Genomic DNA, 18,503 nt, shown 5'->3' with positions numbered 1-18,503 from the left:
TTCTGTCAATACACTGGCAATACATTTTTCCAGTTTGTATTTCAAGATGAAAGGAACCCCCTGAGGGAACAAACCCTACTGGAACATCTGTATTTATTCTTTAATCTCAGGACTTAAACTTTGGGCAATTCAGTATCACTGGCATACTGCTGTTTGTTAGTCTGATCTAATAAAGTACTAATTCTCAATATTTTCTCACTCAGATTGCTGATAGAGGGAGAAAATCAAATTGGTAATAAGGTAATTCAAGAGCTTTCTGTAGCTGTTAAACATGGAAAGCAGCAGTGTCCAAAGAAATCAGCTCAAACAAGGTGTTTTACTAAAAATAGAGGGATGAGGTTATAGGACCTGTCAGTGCATCTCATCACGTACATGGTCCTGCAGTGATGGAGGTTCTGGGATTGGTGTCCATGGACACCCAGGGGATCTGTGGATGCTGGCCCTGGACCAGCCCGTATCAGAATCATCTCTGACAAGAACTGCCAAGGCTCACTTCTGTACTAGACAACATGAGCATTTGCTTTAGTGGTTGTGGGGTTCATACATGGGGCACATGTTTGTGCTGCTAACCAGTATAAACAGGGTGATACCAAGATACTGATGTGCAAAATAACAAGGGTTCCTGTGTTTTTGGTCCAAATCATTGCTGTACTGTGATCAACATCCCAGCCAGGGATCTTCTGGATCCTGGATTAGGTATGTAAAGGAATAGGTACACTTGAACTCCTTGAGATGTTGAGTGATTTTGTGGGCACAGATCCCATATAAGCACAGTTGATGAACTTTTAAAATGAGAAAAACAAGTGTTGGGAATGTGTGTTGATGTTGGGGAATGAGGAGAGTTTTCTGGTTTCAATGCTAAAAGTGTATATCAAGAATATCTCTACTGACTGCACACAGTTGCCATTGAGCTTGTGTATAGTGGTGTCTCAAAGAAGAGACTCTCTTCATATGTGCTGGTGTTTGCACTGTCAAATGAAGACATGGACACAAATGTTAAGTGCCATTTTGCCCAGAATTCAGAGACAGTTTAAATGAAGTTTTAAAACAGAAGCTAAGGTGTAACCTTACTTTCTTGCCTTTTGGAGTATTTCGGCTCTTGGTTGATTTTATAAAGTTTTCTGTATATTGCATAAGCTTTTGTGATAATGAATTCTTCAGTATTGAGGAATATGTGGTACTCTGTGCACTTGAAGTTCAAACTGCATATTCAGTTTCATGGTAAAGTTTGCAAAATACATGTATATGTTGTACATGGAAGCTTTCACGAGAGGAAGAGTGAAGGTGTAAAAAAGTCACTATTAGATCTAACAAAATACTTGCTTTTCTCTTTCATGGATAGTGTGCTGCATTATCTGATCTGGTGTGATTTGCCTTGCAGAGAAAGAGGGGAAGACAATTGAGGAAAGTAAAGTGGACTCCTTAAGAAAAATAAGTTCTACTTCTGAATTACCAAACAGAAGTAAACAGGATGGCTCACCTGAAAGAAGTGAAGAAATGTGGGTGTCATTTCCACCACAGATGCCACATGAGAAGGAGGTAATGACTTAACATTTGTCCGTGTGGACAAGCACCACATTCAAACAGATCAAAATATGGACAGATACACTGTCCAAATGTTAGAGGCTAGTGGTATTTATCCTATTTGAGGCAAATATTTAAAATACTACCCAAGTGTTAAATGCTTAGAGAGGCGCCTGCAGGGATCATGTTTGGCAGTGGCATTTGCCCTGCTGAAGAGCTGCCATAATCTGACTAACAAATAAGGCACCCTACAAGGAGCTGTGTAATGCTTTGACTGGAGACCTCAGTTAGTGGTAGAGGTTGGCAAAAAGGAAAAAAATATCCTGAGTGTATGGATGCCACCATGGACAGTTTTATTTTGTTTCTTGTAGATTTTAGGAAGTACACAGTTCTGTATTGCAGAAGCTAGTTTACTGCCTGAAGTAAACAGTAGGCAGGCCAGGGGCATTTTTGTTCTTCTGAAACACAGGAGATTAGGGATTTCATGTGTAGGGACAAGAAAACAACAGACATAATCTCGAGGGAGTGAGATGGAAATCTGAGTCAGCTTGTTAAGAACTTATGCCTTCCTGCCTGAATAACAAGTAATTTACTCGTGATCTAGCCTGTACTCAAAATTTCCCTTCGATGAACTTCCAGTAAAAAAGAAGTAGTGGGTCCTTTTGTGAAATACACAGAGCAATTCACTGAAGTGCCTTCAAATGATGGGCCTGCCAGGCCTCAGAGCACAAGCTGTCATTTTTCTCCCTACTAGGACATGTCTTTGAGGTAGAATCAAGCAAGGCTTTTAAAACAATTACATTCTGTCAGTTGATTGTGTAATAATAATGACCATAATCTTTTTGCCATTTTGTTAATGAAAAGTATTGTTTCCTCATTGGTATAATTTATCTTTGTGTCTCTTATTTTAGCCACATTGAATTGTCTTTCTGCCACATAAAACAATATACAACTTATATTATCCTTTATGTAATGGAACTTCCATCATCCATTATGTATGTCTTTGTTTCTAAAGAAGAAAAAGCTTCAGACATAGCTGCACATTTTTGTCACATTAGCAGTTTAAGAAACAAATACAGTAATAGAATGCATCAGAAAAATTGCAGTGTAGTAGCAGGAAGAGGTCGTAATGCAGTAAGTTGACAACTATAACCTTTAAGCTTGCCCTGAGAAAGGAAAGAGGGGAAAAAACTGCTATTGCAAACAGCGCTACTGTTCTAAATGCTGCTCTTAAGGCATGCTATGATTACTTGCACTGTTGTTCCAATTGATTCAGTCCGGTCCCCTGTAGTTTTTCAGAGAATTATCTGTATCTGTTCTATTTTCTGGAGCATTCCATTCACTTCTTAAAAATTTTTATATATAACATACATAAAGCTGTTTGAACACAATCCTGAGTAACGTGTGCTAGGGGACACTGCTTGAGCAGGGAGAGGGGACAAGGTGACCTGCAGTGGTCCCTTCCAGCCTTACCCACTCTGTGATTCTCTGAACTGTATGGATAAATCAGTAGGAGCATTGATTGTGATTTTGATTCTGTTTCATGCATTTAAGTATTTCTGCCCATCTATCTACAGGCAGTGATGAGTGAGAGCTGGACAGCTGGTGTCTCTGATGGAAATAGTCTCTCTGAAAGACAGAAGGTGAGGTTTTCTTTGATTTTCTTAAAAGTGGGGATTATGAACAGAACATGACTGATTTTTGTTGTATTAACTTACAAATTACTTGCAATTTGTTTATGTATTTCTTTCTCATCTGTGGGAAAGAAGAATGAGAGCAATCCAGCATTTTTTCTAATGTTAGTGAGGATGTACTTTTAAAATGTAAAGGTTATGTAAGTCTTGATGAGAATGTTTTAATGATGAGCATCTTTAATTACTTCTTGTAAACACAAAAGACAACCCAGGGCATGTAGTAAATCCTCCATGGTAACATTACTTGCAGATACGCTGGGAAAAACCTTTCATTCTCACCCTGTGCATCTATTCAGAGTGATACCTGAAATGAGAAATGTCTTTTTTGGTACATTTTAAATAGTTTAGATTGTTCAAGGGACATTAGCCTGAGAAAACAGTAGAGCAAAGCCCCAGAGGAAATACTAGAAATGTAATAATTCTTAGGTTTTTTACTTCCTAATCAATTCACCATTAGTGTCAAAACAGAAGGATCAAGCTCTAGTTTGCCTACAGCATGTACTATCTTTGTGCCATATGAAGTGAGTTTGCAGAATTGCATAGTAACTTATCATGTATCATTTCCCTATGAAAATATTTTACTTCTCCATCTTCCCACTAAGTTCCTGAAAAAGTTACTGTACAGCTTGAGCTTCATTCCCATCACTTAAGTTGATATGCAGCAATTTTGGCAGTAATTCTTTGCCTATACCTAAAAGTATTTCCTTTGGGTTACACCTTTTAGAGAAAATTTGTATGCTTTCTTGGAAAAATGCAGGGGAAAATGGAGAAGATGAAGCAGAAAATTTAATGCATTTTTGCTTTGCTCTAGATTGTACTATAAGGAATGGAATTGATATAGTTTAATCTATTTTCCAATTTGGGTTTTTATGGCAGGTGGACAAGTACTTAAACTTGGAAGATGTAGACACAGATGAAGACACATGCAGTGGTAGGTTCCCCCCCTTCATATTCACTGTCATTTTTTGTCTTTGAGTGCAAGTATCTGAACATTGATTAAAGAACTGTTTCTCCCCTAAAAGAGATGATCTTCCTCAGTTCTTCTATTGCTAGAAGATTCCCCACATTGCCGCAATTCCCCAAACTGAAGCACTAATTTCCTCACTCTAAGAAGTAATGAAATAATAAATTAAAAGGAATATTTATTGTACTGTGTTCTGGTGAACAGTTATTTTTTCTTCAAGCTTTTCTAGAATCACAGAGCAACGTCTTGTTAGCAAAATCTCTCCATTTTTCTGCATTTCTGTTTTGCATTGAAACTACTTTGATTACAAAAGTTTTTTCACGAAGTAACGTGGGTGCTAAGAGACAGTTCTGTAAAGTGGAAATATTTAATGAAAATACTGTCTGTACCTATTAAAACAATTTCATCCTGGGCTTAAATAGATGAGACTAATTTTGAATTCACAGTGATCTTCTTTAAGAATCCCAATTATGAGCATTTTGAGTTGTATTGAACTGTTCTGTATATCTATAATAATTTTGACTCTCCCCCCTCCAAAAAGTAAATGGAATACTAATGTCTGTAGTTATTTCTCTATCATAGGTCCTTGTGTGGTCTTTATTACAACCAGAATTGACAACCTTTTAGCATTTAAATTAATTTTCCTCATCTGTACCTATGAGTGTACAAGGAAACCAAGCCAAACAGCCTAAGGGATTTGTCTGAGGTCACAGACAGAAGCTGCTACAAAGCATGGCTTTGATGCTTGCTTTCTTAGTCATTGCCACTTGATTGCTCTCTCCACTCCAACAGTAAAGATTTGATTAGACTTTCCTTTTTGTATGTCTCGAGTTCCTATGACGTCCAAGGCTTAGAGACTTCCAGTATCTCACAAGAAAACAATAAGCCAACATAAGTCATGTTTACAGCAAATATTTTTTCTCCAACCTGGGCAATTTCAGAAAGGAGGTAGTAAAACAGCAGTCCCGGATCAGGTACAGACATCAAAGATTTCTTTTGAGTGCAGTTTGTGCCCTTTTTTCCCTCCGTAGGGTACTGTTCTATGTTTGTGTCTTAAATTCTGGTAATAGCTATTTAAAAAGCCCTGGAGCTTACTAGTGGAAGCATAAACCCACATTTCGCTTGTATCACAATGCAATGAGAAATGCCTATATGTAGCTCATTAAAATATTGTTAGATATCTCCAGTTCCAAACAGGCCACAAATTGGTTGATGAGAATTAAGCCCAACGCTAAAATACCAAGAAAAACAGCAAGGAAAAAGAGCTTTACAAGTTATTTGGGGATAACTTGCTGTGTTCAGTTCTGTGACAGACATTGCTTCTCTCCACCTGCTGGCTCATTTCTGTGTGTTTATGTGCGTCCAAGAGTAAATGTTGATCACATACATATATGGAAAGTCCTGGTAAAACAGCCTTCATTTGAGGCAGACTTGCCTCAGTGCAGAATGAGGCTGTATCAACAATGCTCACTAACAACATTAAGCTTTTTGGTCGTATTTTATAACACTGAAACACTGCCTAGCCAGAAACTAATTATTCTTTCTAAGTGCTGTAAGGAAAGTGAACAGCATCCAGATTTATACCTGGGAAACCCACAGCCTGGGTCTTGCTCAGGGCTTCTGTAGTGAAGATAGTTGTTGAGTCAGGCTAAAAAATTTCCCCTTGACTCCTAAGTGCAGAAAATAGCACTTACGGTTTGATAGTTGTCTTACATGTCAAAATCCACTTGATAGCTTCATAATAAGAGAGGTAAAATCTTAGTCCTGTAGAAACCATAGCAACAGAATGCAACTTGAAATACAGTATGATGTCACTTATATTGTTTGTAATGAAAAAGTAATCTAGAATAATGTCACTAATAATCTAGAATAATATCACTAGAATATCTTAATAAAGGATTAATTCTGAAGAATTCCAGTTAGTTTATAATCGAGGCAAATTTTGACACAAATTAAAAAGACATTCTGTTGTTCATCTTTTTAAATGCTGCCACCTTTTGTCAGAACAAATGATTGATTTAAGACTTCATATTGTCAAAAGAAGCTAAAAAATATCATAGCTTATTTACCCAGTAAAAAATACTATAACTTGCTGGTATAATTGCAACAAGCCTTTATCTCTCCTTTTTATTGGCAGCAGTTCAGTGTTTCTTGGCTTCACTTAGCTTTAAAGGGCAGATCAGTTAGCTGAGTTAGCAACTGTACATTAATACAATAAATATTCACGCTTAAGGGCAACTAGCTGAAAGCTGACAGTATGAAAAGCGTAATAGAAAATAGGTGTTAAAACATCCCATCTAACTAGTGCTGTTTGACAGATGTCTTGGAAGAGTCATTCTAGTGGTGAGGTTTTTTTTGTTTGTTTTGTTTGGTTACTTTTTGGGTTTTTTTGGTTGGTTGGTTGGGGTTTTTTTGTTTGTTTGGGTTTTTTGTTTGTGGTTTTTTTGTGTTGCTCTTTTTTGGGGGTGGTTTTTTTTTTCCCCTTTATTTTCAAATTTATCTTGCCAAGTTCAATGTCTTTTAAGGTGTGAATGAATGTGACTGCTTCTTACGAGTAACAAAAGCTGCCCACAGATTTGGCCAGTATGCAAATTCATTGTGGCTGTTTTTGTTTGACAGCACTGGGCTGAAAGCTTGAAACAAGGGCAGTGCTTTGCATTGTGGGGCTTTGGCAGAGTAAGCCATGGTTGGCAGAGTAAAATTGCTGCCCTAAACCATAGCTTTAATGCATTGTGTAGAGACAGCATGGCTATGGTGTACTGCCTAATCGCCCTTTCTCCCTGAATTTAATCTCTAACTGTAAGTAGCTTAAGGCAACAGTAGAGATGATCAGGCTTTCTCCAGGGATGGATGGAGGTTGCCTAGTGCATATGTTTTGGCAACAGAATTCCTTTCCAGGGCTGGTTACAAATTTCTTGCTGAAGGCCTTGAGGGATAGCTAGGTAATAATAGGTAATTTTTGAATCAAGTACAAACTATGTAAAAAGAATGTCTGGAGATCTTGAGTATGCTATTATTTAAATACAAGAGAAAATGATAACAGGAGTAATTAAATGTTTGGGTGAGACTGCATATGCAAGGATATGAGTCTCATCCTAATCCATCTTGGAGCACTGAAGTACTGCAAACTTGTCTTTTAAAGGTCCCAGTTGTCTGTAACTCCGCCGAGGCTGAGGAGAACCCAATTGACTCAGTTACTTTGAAGCTGAGGCCAAGCATAACTAATGATTATTTAAATAATATTTTAGGCAAATTATATCAACATCTGTTATTTTTCATATTCTGTGCCTTTCCATTTATATTTTGAGCCTATGCTTACCCCCAGAAAAATCAGGTTGAGGAAGAGGATTCAGAGTTAAATGAGGTGGATTTTTTTAAGTATGGGGCTCCCCCCCAGCTGGTGAATCCCTTTCTTGTTTTTCTTCTCCAGTCTCTGCAATCCATTTAACACTGCCTTGAGATGATTTCACACTAGGCAGCTCTTTGGGACTAACAGCCTGAAGCATGAGAATTAGAAGAGACTGCAAAATTTAGCTTTTAAGCTTTTTTTGTTATCACACTCTTCTCAGCTCCCCATCAACAGCATTTTTGTGAAATGTAGTGTCTGAACGTGGTAAAACCTGTGTCAGTGTATATATAGCTCTCAGTGTATATATAGCTGGGTATCGTTTGGCTGCAGTAAAGTTATTGAAAACTTTGAACTTCTTCACTCTCGAAAGTTAAAAGCAGAGTTGTGCTACTAGGTTATTTTTTCCTATGCTCGTAATTGATGTCAGTGGTACACAATAAGCAAAAAACTCTAACTCAGCAGTGCTGACAGATTTAGTAATCACTGTCTGGGATGTGGTAGGGAGGGACTACAGAGAATTGTTCAATTTCCAAGTATGCTGTCATTAAAGTATGCTGGACTTGAGTAAAATTGTCAGCCAGAGAGTTGCTTCTTCATGGTATGAGAGGCGCATTTTGAAATGTCTTCTCAGGTTTTTTGGTATCACTGCTTGTTCAGTTATCTCTATATATGGTGCCGTTGGCAGTATCCAAGGCTTTCCTATTGCTAATTAATCACCTCCACAGAGAACATAATTAGCAGCTTAATTAGGATCATCATCCAGTAGTGCTGTAGCAGCAGCCTAAACAAGCTGTGAGGTACTGGCTAGAACTTAGAATAGCCTGGAGTTCCTTTGGGTGCTCCCACTGAGAAGGAGGACTGTCAAAACTCTCTAATTTTTCTCTCTGAAGGGGTTTCTTTATTTTACATTATCAGGGAAAGCAGCGTTTACCAATTAGACTTTCGTATGTTGTCACACAGCCAGGATAGAGAGAGACAAAGCTCATTTCTGGCATGTCTACTGGCAAACAAAGGTTGATTACATTCTTATGGGGTGATTGAAGGGAATTTGAAACACTGTTTGCATTACTAACAAGCCTTAAAAAGTGGAATTGACATTCTGAGTATGACAAGCACTTCTTGCTGAAAGCAAAAATAAATTTCCTTCTGTTGTCCTAATTCTTAAGAGTTATCTTTCTGAGCCCTTGCCAGGCTGTTGCATAACAGTGCTTCCTCTTCATCTTCTCTCTGCAGATTGGTCTGTTGAGGGGGAGAAGCTCCTAGTGCAGAAGTAATCAGTGTTTATATCAGTAGGTGGTAAAAATCTCTTGATGTCCAGACTTCCTTTACTTTTGTAAGGGTATAGATTTAGGTTGCAAGTTGGAAATAGTGGGAGATGCCATTCTCTTTAAATGAGCATTCACATCTTCCTTCTATCCTACAAGCACTTTTGAGCCAAATTATGAAAAAAGCAGCTGTGGAACATGGGAAGACATAGCCTAGATACCTGTGGACTGTGCTGTCCTTTTCAGAAAGCTCTCTCATATAACTCATGCAAAATCAGAACAGATGCTATGCTGAGAGCAAGTGCTGAAAGCACATAGATGGCTGGAGATAGACATAAGCAACCAAGAGAATAGGGGTGAAAACAAACCCACTTATATGTGAATCATGAACCAAGAGACAAAACTCCAGAAATGAAATACCCAAGGGAGTTAATTCAACGCTTTTTAAAAGAACATTCTACTTTGCAATTCGAAACCCTGCTGGCTTTTAAATAGCACACGATACCCAGAAGAAAACTAAATGAAGAATTTGATCATGGTTTTTTTACAAAGACCTCATTAGGAAATCTTTATTTTCAAGTGCAGATCCACAGGAGAATGAGAGGTCCATGACTCCATTACTGTGGTAAAATCGTGCAGATAGAGATAAATAGCCACTTCATCCTTTTCACCCTGGATCTATGTAGTCTCTTGTTGGTTCCATTAACTAACATTTAAGCAATGCTTTGAAAATTTATTCTGAGATTTCAAGAGAAATGTAAATGTAGTATAAAACTGTAAAGAAACTTGTGTATCAGCTGAAAAAATAGTAGGTAGATTTACATAATCCTTTGACTAAATTGCAAGACATATGGTCCCCTTAAGTTCTTTCATAAAAACATTACTGAGACAAGATGGACACATCTGTGCTGTGGCAGAGCTGAGATTGATTCACATTAAAAGATATTTCTAAACCTAAGGCGTATCCTTCTGGTCTGTCACAGAATGCAAACCCACTGGTCCTGGTATGAATGTTTTGCTCAAGTTTGTAAAGGAAAAGTGATTCAGAAAACTGTGCATTTGTGAACTGTGGGACAAATCCTGCCCATATGGAAAGGTTACATGTCACTCCATCCCAGATATAGGGAAGTCCTCTCAAGTATGTCTTTTGGAAAGCTCAGGGAGAAACAAACATCTGTGAAATATCTTTAGACAAGAGTCATCTGGCACTGTAGTGGGGAATATTAGTACTTCCACCAGGTATTTTTACTTAATGTTTTGTACTTCCACCAGGTATTTTTACTTAATGTTTTGTAAGAGTCATATTAAGATACTTTGCAATGATTCTTTATGTCCAATGTACAGGTGGCTAAGCTCTAGCAGAATAGAAATGAATGAGCCTGCTCAGCTCATCAGTGTCAGGCAAGGTATTTTATAACTTCTACTGCAGACATCTCGGCTGAGGAACTTCCATCTTTGTTCTGAAAGAAAGGAATGTAATCCCAGGTGCTCTCTGAGTTCATGAGCATCTGCATCCAGATTTTAATTCAGCACCCTTATAAAAGAATACCTACTTGTCTGTATTCAGCCAAGTTTGATTTTTCCTTAATACAGTATTACTATCTAGATTTTAGCTCAGGACTGCATGAATGTGTTTCAATGATAGCTTATGCAACAACAAGTACATCACACTTTGACTGACAAGCTACTGCCCATGTCTGAGCACTACAGGATTTTAACAAGATTTTGCTAATTTATGCATTGAGTGGAAGATTAATGTTGACTCTTTTTTATTCAGCAGGGTCATTAGTTCTCCCAGGAGAGGTGGAAGAGACAGTGGCTTGTTGTACAACCTTCTTTGATAAGCCTATTCAGCCAAAGTTCAGAGCCTTGTCAGTTCCCCAGCCTTCGGCCAGCAAAGCCCAAGAGGTATGAGGTCAGATGTATTCATTCAGACTTTGGGGCTTTGGGGTATTTTTTTTTCCTATTGGCTTCTAATGTTATTTCCACAAGAACAGAGGGATATAGATGGAGTATGTGGAACTGCTGTGAGTTAACAAGTCATGTTATTAATTTTTAAATGGATAATGAATTCTTAAATATGTTAAGAATTGAAATAAACACTCTATCTTGCACACTGCTGCTATATAATCCTACATTTTCAAAATGTGTATTTCAGTACTTCAAATGGTATGTGGGCTTTTTAATATTTAATTTGTGTAACTCACAGAATATTCAAGTAGAATCTTGCGCTTTTCAGCCTTTTAACAATCCTTACTTATGTGGAATGATGGACCATTTAATTTTCCAGTGATCGCATGATCTTATGGCATACTCATTGGCTTAATATAGGAGCCATTTTCTGCAGCAAGGAGGTAGTGAAGGATCCCTTTAACATGACACTTAAAAGAAGAAAGAGGGTTTTAGAATACAGTGTGGTCAGAATTAAGATCTGGTCCCTTGGAAATGAGTAGTAGCGAGATGCTGCTGAGAAACTGCACTATCAGGGTCTGGTGGAGAGGTTTGCTGTATGGACTCTGAGGCTTTTAATCAGACACAGCCAATGCAAGCTTTAATTTAGAATTGCTGTCTTCCTTCAGAATTTTGGTTCTTTTCAAACTGCAACAGAAGGTGTGGATTGCTCACTGGCTTATTTTGTCGTTAAGCTTCCTATCCAAATAGTCAGCGTGAGCATTAACTTTTGGGGGTGTTTCTATTGCAGAGAATTCTTCACTGCTCTTTTCCCCTGCCTGATCATTGCAATAAGAAGCTGAAGTTTAGCTCCCAGCTAAAGTGGGCCAGTTTTGATAATTTCATAAGATTATGGATGTTCCCATGAGGCTTAAATCAAGTTATAAATGACGCGTGACCAAAGAAGGTTTGGTGTTATAGCACTGCATATGGTGCCTCCTTTCCAGGGCTCAATTGTGTTTAGTTCCTTGCAATAAACTCTTTACTATAAGGAACAAGTCCACTTTGGGAAAAAGTAGATGTTCTAAAATGACCTTTCAAGCTTTAATACCCACCATTCTGTGAATAAAAATACTCACTCTTTTCCCGAAGGATTGACATAATTCAAGGTTTTTGCCTTTAGATATATCCATTGGACACAAAATAAAACCCAAAAAACTAGAATGAGGTTTTACAGCTTTCTCATTTCATAACTTCGGTATAAAACCAAAGAAGGAGGGTTGTAGCAGCCTGCAGTGTTCATAAAGGACTGCATATGATTCTTTAAACTATAGTTCATGAAAAATAGATAAAGATCCGACTGCATGCAAAATTCATTTCCATTTGAGGGAAAGTTGGGTTATGAAAGAAACTGAGTATTATTACATTGGCTATGAGTTGTTACATTTTTCAAGAAGAAAGACAATTTTCACAACCATTTGGTTGGTGGCAGGCTACTTAAAATGAAGACAGTCTTTCCTCTAAATTATAAACATATTTTTGCCTTCATTTAGATAATATAGCTGTGGCCTGATTTTTAGAACTGTCAAGACTGAACAGGTCCATTTTAAAATCCCTCAGTGCTTCAAATTGTCATTGCCTTGAAAATTAAGTCTTGCATTGCTTATGGCAGGACTAGTTTAGAAAGAGAAAAGGATTTTCCCTGGAGACATCTCTGCTCTAAAATGAGACTGTTCTCTGTCCATCAAAACAAATCTGTTAGGGAAGGACAACAGAATGTGGCTGCCTAATTGGTTTTCTTAGAGAATTGAAGACCATTCTGTATGAAAAATAGCAGGATAAGAAATGCCTATGCTATGGAAACACTTATGAGGCACTTTAGGGTAAATTGTGTATCTCTCAACATATTGCTAGGGAAGGTTTAAAAAAAGAAGCTCTGCTAAGACCCAGTTTATAACTTGGATAATTGTTAAAGAACAATTTGTCTCTCTGAAAATGTTTTTCTGTCAAAAGGTGTTAGGAAGTGGCTTAGTGAATGACACAGCAAATTATTTGTGCTGCCCACTGGTGTTGCTTCATCTTTCTTTCCTCACTTTAGACATAAACATATTCCAGGATTTCAATATTGACAGTGGAGCATACATGACCTCCCACAGGCCACTGCAAATTGAACCAGCATCTATTCTATGCTTGAAATACATTATTATAGAACATTTCCCTCCCCTACGCAGAAATTTATTTTCTCCTTTATTTCTACTTAATATATATTCTTTCATAAAAGATATCAAGGTATTTTTATGTCTTAATGCCTGCTTCCTCGTGTCTTTATTTGTTCCTATTTCCCTCTCAGCATCCATATGAGTGCAGCTGATGCATAATTTCCATCCACTCACTATAAACATGCATTCAAAGTGGGATTCATCTAACCTAACTTCAGCTTTAAATGTAGTTTGAGTTCTCTAGTCACCAAGAAGCGGAGACAAGCAACTCCAGAAAGTGATTCATCCCACTTGCTGTGGGCATTTGTTGTAGGATGTAATATATCTCCATCCAAAGGCTCTGTCTGGGCCATTTTGGCTAATTGGCTACGTTAGTCTAGAAACCTAATTTTTGTATGGCTGGGATTAGGAAAGAAGAATTCTACCCTTATATTCTCCTTTATTTGTCTGTGTTTTGAGCATTCAAAAAAGTATTTAGCATGTCTGTAATTTTATCTTAATCTGTGGCATGGCAACATTTATCACCTAAAACACAACTTCCATTGAGTTCTTTTGGTTTAAGGTTTTACTGATAGGGCTCAGCTGAGGTTTCTTTCTGCTACGTGTTGTGCATAAATGCAACAAGAACACAGAAGAACTTAAAGACAGGATTGACTAAGTGAAAGAAGATGGAAGTTACATCTTCTCAGAGGCCAGTAAAGACACAGAGATTGAATGACTTGTCCAGAATGATGAAGCAGAAGTGGAAAATTGGTCAAGATTTATTGACTTCCAGTCCAGTGCCCCAAGCTGAAGACAAACTTTTTTTTCTCCTCAGTACCCCAGTGTATACTAAGCTTATATGAGGTCATAGCATATATGCTTCCCCCCACTTTTTTTATTTATTTATTGTTAGTGAACTAGTAAGATTTCCCTTGAGCATGCAATGAAATCATTGGTGAGTGTACGTGCATGCTTTACATAATTTGAACAAGTGAATCATAGAGTGCCATAATTACACAGAAATACAAGTTTTAGAAGGGCAGAGACAAGCTGTTCAGCTAAGCGTAACTCAGCGCAGATTAATAAAAGAACTGAGTTGCCAATTATTAATGGACTTCTGAAAATGTCAACTTTAAGGTATTTTATTTACAATATTACTTTGTAAAACAACCTCTAGCAAAATACTTCAGTTATTAATGTGAATATTACATTCTTTCCCTACTTTAATTTGGACATGCAGGAACTGTAAATGAAAGTGATTTTTTCTTCAGAGAGTAAATCACAGAAGCAATCTTAAGCAAACTGGCAGTTTTCTAATAGAACAGGATTCTATTCCCAGAGAGCTCTCAAAAAGATTTCAATTAGATGTTAAATTAGACACCTGAAATTCACATATTTCTCTCAGCTCCTTAGGCAAAAATAACAAGATAATAACTTGATCAGCTCAGAGGATTCAGTGTTCTATTGTAAAAGGCATTCCTTTTGACATAGAACAAAATTGTAGTTTGCACTATATAAATTTTAGATTGCTTGTCTTCATGGAAGTTTGAAGTCAATGGCTTCTTGGGAGAAGAAGAAAAAAAGAAATCCCTAATGCTTCGAGTATTCATTTGAGAGTTGAAGCAGACTGATAAATATGCAGTGTGAATAAACTTTTCAAATGTGCAATGAGTGGGTAACAGAATAATTGTTAACAGGGCGAAGTTGGGTATGTTTTATTTTGGCATCTTATTTCAGTTAGCATTTTGGGGTCAAGTTTTGTAAACAAAAGTTTTTCCAGTATTTCGCTGTATCTGCATAAAATGTTCCTGGAATGACAGGAAGGCCAAGACAAGGTCATAGTGGGTTGTGTGTATACTTTCTGTAACTATGGTGACAGAGAAAAATATATTTGCTTTTGTAGAATCCCTCTAAAGGCTTACTGTAGTTTGAACTCTTCTTAGCTTAGTTACCTTAGATGTGTGTCATGGCTTAACCCTGGGCAGACACCAAGCCCTGCAGCTGCTCACTTGCTCCCCACCAGTGGGATTGGGAGAGAATCAGAAGGGTGAACAGGGAAACTCATGGGTTGAGATAAGGACAGTTTAATAGGGAAATCAAAAGCAGTGCACACAAGCAAAGCAAACCAAGGAATTAATTCACTGCCTCCCACAGGCAGCCAGGTGTTCAGCCATCCCCAGCAGAGCAGGGCCCACCATGTGCAGTGGTTACCTGCACATGGGGAGACAAACGACATCACTCCAAACTCCCCTTTTCTCCTTCTTCCTCCTACTTCTTCCTCCTATTGCTGACATACAATGTCATATGGTCTAGAATATCCCTTTGGTCAGCTGAGGTCACCTGTACTGGCTGTGTCTCCTCCCAACCTCCCATGCACGCCCAGCCTCGTCCCCAGCGTGGCAGTATCAAAAGCAGACAAGGCCTTGGCTCTGTGTGAGCTCTGCTCAGCAATAACAAAAACATCTCTGGTTTTGATGAATTATCAACCCTGTGTTCAGCACAAACTGAAAACACAGCCCTATACCAGTCACTGTGAAGGGAATTAACTCTACCCCAGTCAAAACCAACACAATGTTGTAAAATATATTGTTACAACCGAAATAACTGAAAAATATTTGTGCCTTGCACTGCATTTTAGAAGGGTGTTTTGGATTTCTGCAAATGAAAGACAGGTATTAAAACTCTGGTTGCTGCTACCATTTGTTACCCAGTTGCTGGCAACCTTACTGACAAGGAATTCTAGGAGGCTCTGCCTGTGGAAAAGATGAAAATAAACATGAATATGCTGAGGAGGTCAAGGAGTTGGCTTTATCTCTAATCGGAATGAGAGCTTCTGTGCAGGCTTTATCTCCTGTTAACATTTTTCAAATGTGCTATTTATAAAAGTTAATGATGGTTTACCTAGGATAGTCTATGGACTATAAATATAGCAAGATAGTCTTTGTGTGCAGAATGAATAGTGTTTTCTAGAACAACTCTATCTACAAAGTTTTTCTCATTTACAAATGCCCATGGTCAACAGGTCTCCATCCAGGATTATCTGGATCCTCCAACATCTAATGAAGCCAATGTAAGCCAGATCCCTAGAAAATTGAGCAATACAGATGATTAATAAAATGATACAATCCCAGAAAAAATATTTCCTGGTTATTCATGCAACATTACAGTTTATTAATAAAGGATGTAGACACTACCCAGATGCTCTCTGCCTTGTCTATCAAGTGCTCAGCCACCAGAGAGGAATGCAGCTACCACTTCCCTGACTTATTAGATGTCATTAACTGTGTCAATGCTGCTTCTTAGAAAATGTCACATCAAATTGTGCAGGGTACTATGCCGTCTAAACTGAGCAGTAATCATAAGATGCTGAGCGTTCATCCTGCTTTTCAGCAAATACTTGTATTAATTTCAAATACATCAGTAGTCATGGGCTTCATGGAGGACTTGTCAGAAGCTTGAAAAAATAGGCATGTGTTTAAATGTTTTGCTGATTTGATACTGAAGTACTTAAATCTTTAAAAAACATTTCTAGGCATTTTAAATTAACTTCTCATAGGATAGGGAGCATTCCTATACAGTTTTAATAGTGAAGATGTGTCTCCTGTGTTGCCCTGGAATTCATTTTATGTAACTGCTTACCATAAACCTTTCATGTCATGGCCCCCTGCAGTTTCTTATCAGCATGGAGCATGTCACAGTTATTTGTTTTCATTATAGGCAGAGTGTTTATTCTAAAATATTTCAACCAGAAGCAATACAGAAATGCTATACAATATGTCAACAAAGCACATATTGGCAAATGCAGTAAGATTCTTATGTTCGTCATGCAAGAAATGCAAACCAACCAATTCTGTATCTCTTGAGATGGTGGAAAAAAAATTATTGGAGTCTGAAAATTGATTATGTGTCATTTTGCTCATTGCAGGCCTTTCCTCCACTGCAGCTGTGTTCTGGGAAGCATGTTATATCAGATGCATGTATGCTGAAGCTTTATGTCATACTTACCCAAATTCTGAGGATATGGAATCTGTCATTGAAATTTAACATAGCTGCATATAACATCTCCATATCCCCACAGCCCTGCTGCTACAAGTGGCAGGAATATAATAGATGTGTGCAAGGGAGGTTTTTAAATTCCTTGCCTTGAGCAAAATTAGTTAATGATATTCATTCAGATACAGTACTGTACAAATGGGGCACATTAAATGGCTTAAATTAGGTCAAATTGAATAATTGAATTTATTCTTTTACTTAAAAAGAGCTTAATCAGCTGAGGGTGTTAGAGTCAGAAAAAATAGTTTAATTAAATATTAATTAGAAGTTTATATTTTGAGCTTCCTTATTATCACTTTCAGCAATATTATTTATGTATCTGTTTTTCCTCATTACAGCTACTAGGGGATGATGTTCAACCATTCTCAGTTGATGAAGAATTTGATTATGACAATGTGGCACTGACCCCTAAGTTTTCTGAAGCTGAGCTGAAGGCCATTAAAGAGTTGTCTGAAGGGAGGAAAACGAGTACAGATGTCAGATCAGCAGGAGCTGAAGACTGAGTCAAAGGTGTTCTGTGCAGAGGTGTTGGAATGACATTTTTATGGGATGAATATAGTTCCTCACTGTATTCTTATTTAGTGTTCTTATCTGCATGGCCAGTAAATGGCATCCTCAAGGTTTGTTGTTTATTCTGCCAAGGTGCCTTGGAGCCTGTGTTGGCTCAGGATGGGTGTGCTGGAGTGACTTCTTCATAGGACCAAAGCAAGCTGGTGGATTCCAGAATACCATCGTGGCTACTCTTGCTTATATCTGGTACTGACTCGGCTCCTGAGTAGTACAAAGCTGGTCCTAAAGCTGCAGTTACCTCATTCTTTCAGTAATGCAAGTAAGAGCTTTTTTGCAGCTGACAAATCAGTCTATGAATTCTTTTCTTTAAATGTATAGCATTACATGAGTGAATAAATCTGGGAATATTTGGTTTTCTCTGTCTTTTGAATTACTTCAGTTCAGCAAAAAAATAAATATTCCTGTTTCCAACAAACTTTTTGTGTTGATCAAAATTGACGTGGTACAACTCCTAAAATTAAAACAGTAACTGCTCAAAAAAACCCATCCCTTTTCACACGGAGGAAAAAATAGCAATCTCATCCATTAAAGAAACTGGCATTGAAAGGCTGTCAGATTTTACATTTTTTCACAGGAGATGATTCCAAATACCAGCTTATAGCTTACACTCTGAATCACTGAAATACAGCAAAGTGGAGTTGAGTAAAGGTCATATGGGTGGGAGAGAAGAATGTGCATCTCTGACACAAGGTAGTAGTATGTACACTCTCTGAGGGGTTCGGAATCCTTTCTTTTCAGCTAACTGTAGAAGCTTTGTTATCAAGGCTTGGTTTAACATCACAATGCTGCATTGTAGTATTGGTCATCTTCTGGTATAACTGCATTCAGTAAAGCTAACTGACCAACATTTTGTCCTTGGCCTATCTCCATTATTTCTGAAGTGAGTGATCAGCATGGTAAATGTGGTGAGAGTGCGTGAGCAAACTGACAGGACACCGAACTGTAGGTTTGTTTAAAGGCTGTGGATGAATTCTCTGTGGCCGGTTGGCTGCT

General features: G+C 37.8%; 1 protein-coding gene across 7 annotated transcripts in view; it reads left to right on the top strand.

Moving 5' to 3' along the window:
- The window catches only part of IFTAP (intraflagellar transport associated protein), a 40,068-nt gene extending 22,143 nt beyond the window's left edge, over nt 1-17,925 (top strand). For 5 of the 7 annotated variants that reach the window (XM_085062646.1, XM_085062645.1, XM_085062644.1 and 2 more), the window contains 5 exons: nt 1,382-1,539; nt 3,102-3,167; nt 4,095-4,149; nt 10,574-10,704; nt 17,279-17,925. In XM_085062646.1, the coding sequence (XP_084918772.1) occupies nt 1,382-1,539; nt 3,102-3,167; nt 4,095-4,149; nt 10,574-10,704; nt 17,279-17,443 (575 nt within the window). In that variant the 3' untranslated portion in view covers nt 17,444-17,925. Of the gene's footprint in view, nt 1-1,381; nt 1,540-3,101; nt 3,168-4,094; nt 4,150-10,573; nt 10,705-13,480; nt 17,248-17,278 lie in introns of those variants that run through there. The other 2 variants (XM_085062649.1, XM_085062650.1) reach the window with 2 other exon arrangements.
- The last annotated feature ends 578 nt before the right edge of the window (nt 17,926-18,503 follow it).

This window comes from Lichenostomus cassidix, chromosome 5 (genome assembly GCF_008360975.1).
Source record: "Lichenostomus cassidix isolate B80296 chromosome 5, HeHo_3.0, whole genome shotgun sequence".
Classification (NCBI taxonomy): Eukaryota; Metazoa; Chordata; class Aves; order Passeriformes; family Meliphagidae; genus Lichenostomus; species Lichenostomus cassidix.
Note: the sequence above shows the minus strand (reverse complement) of the source record. Positions and strands in the feature narration are given on the sequence as shown.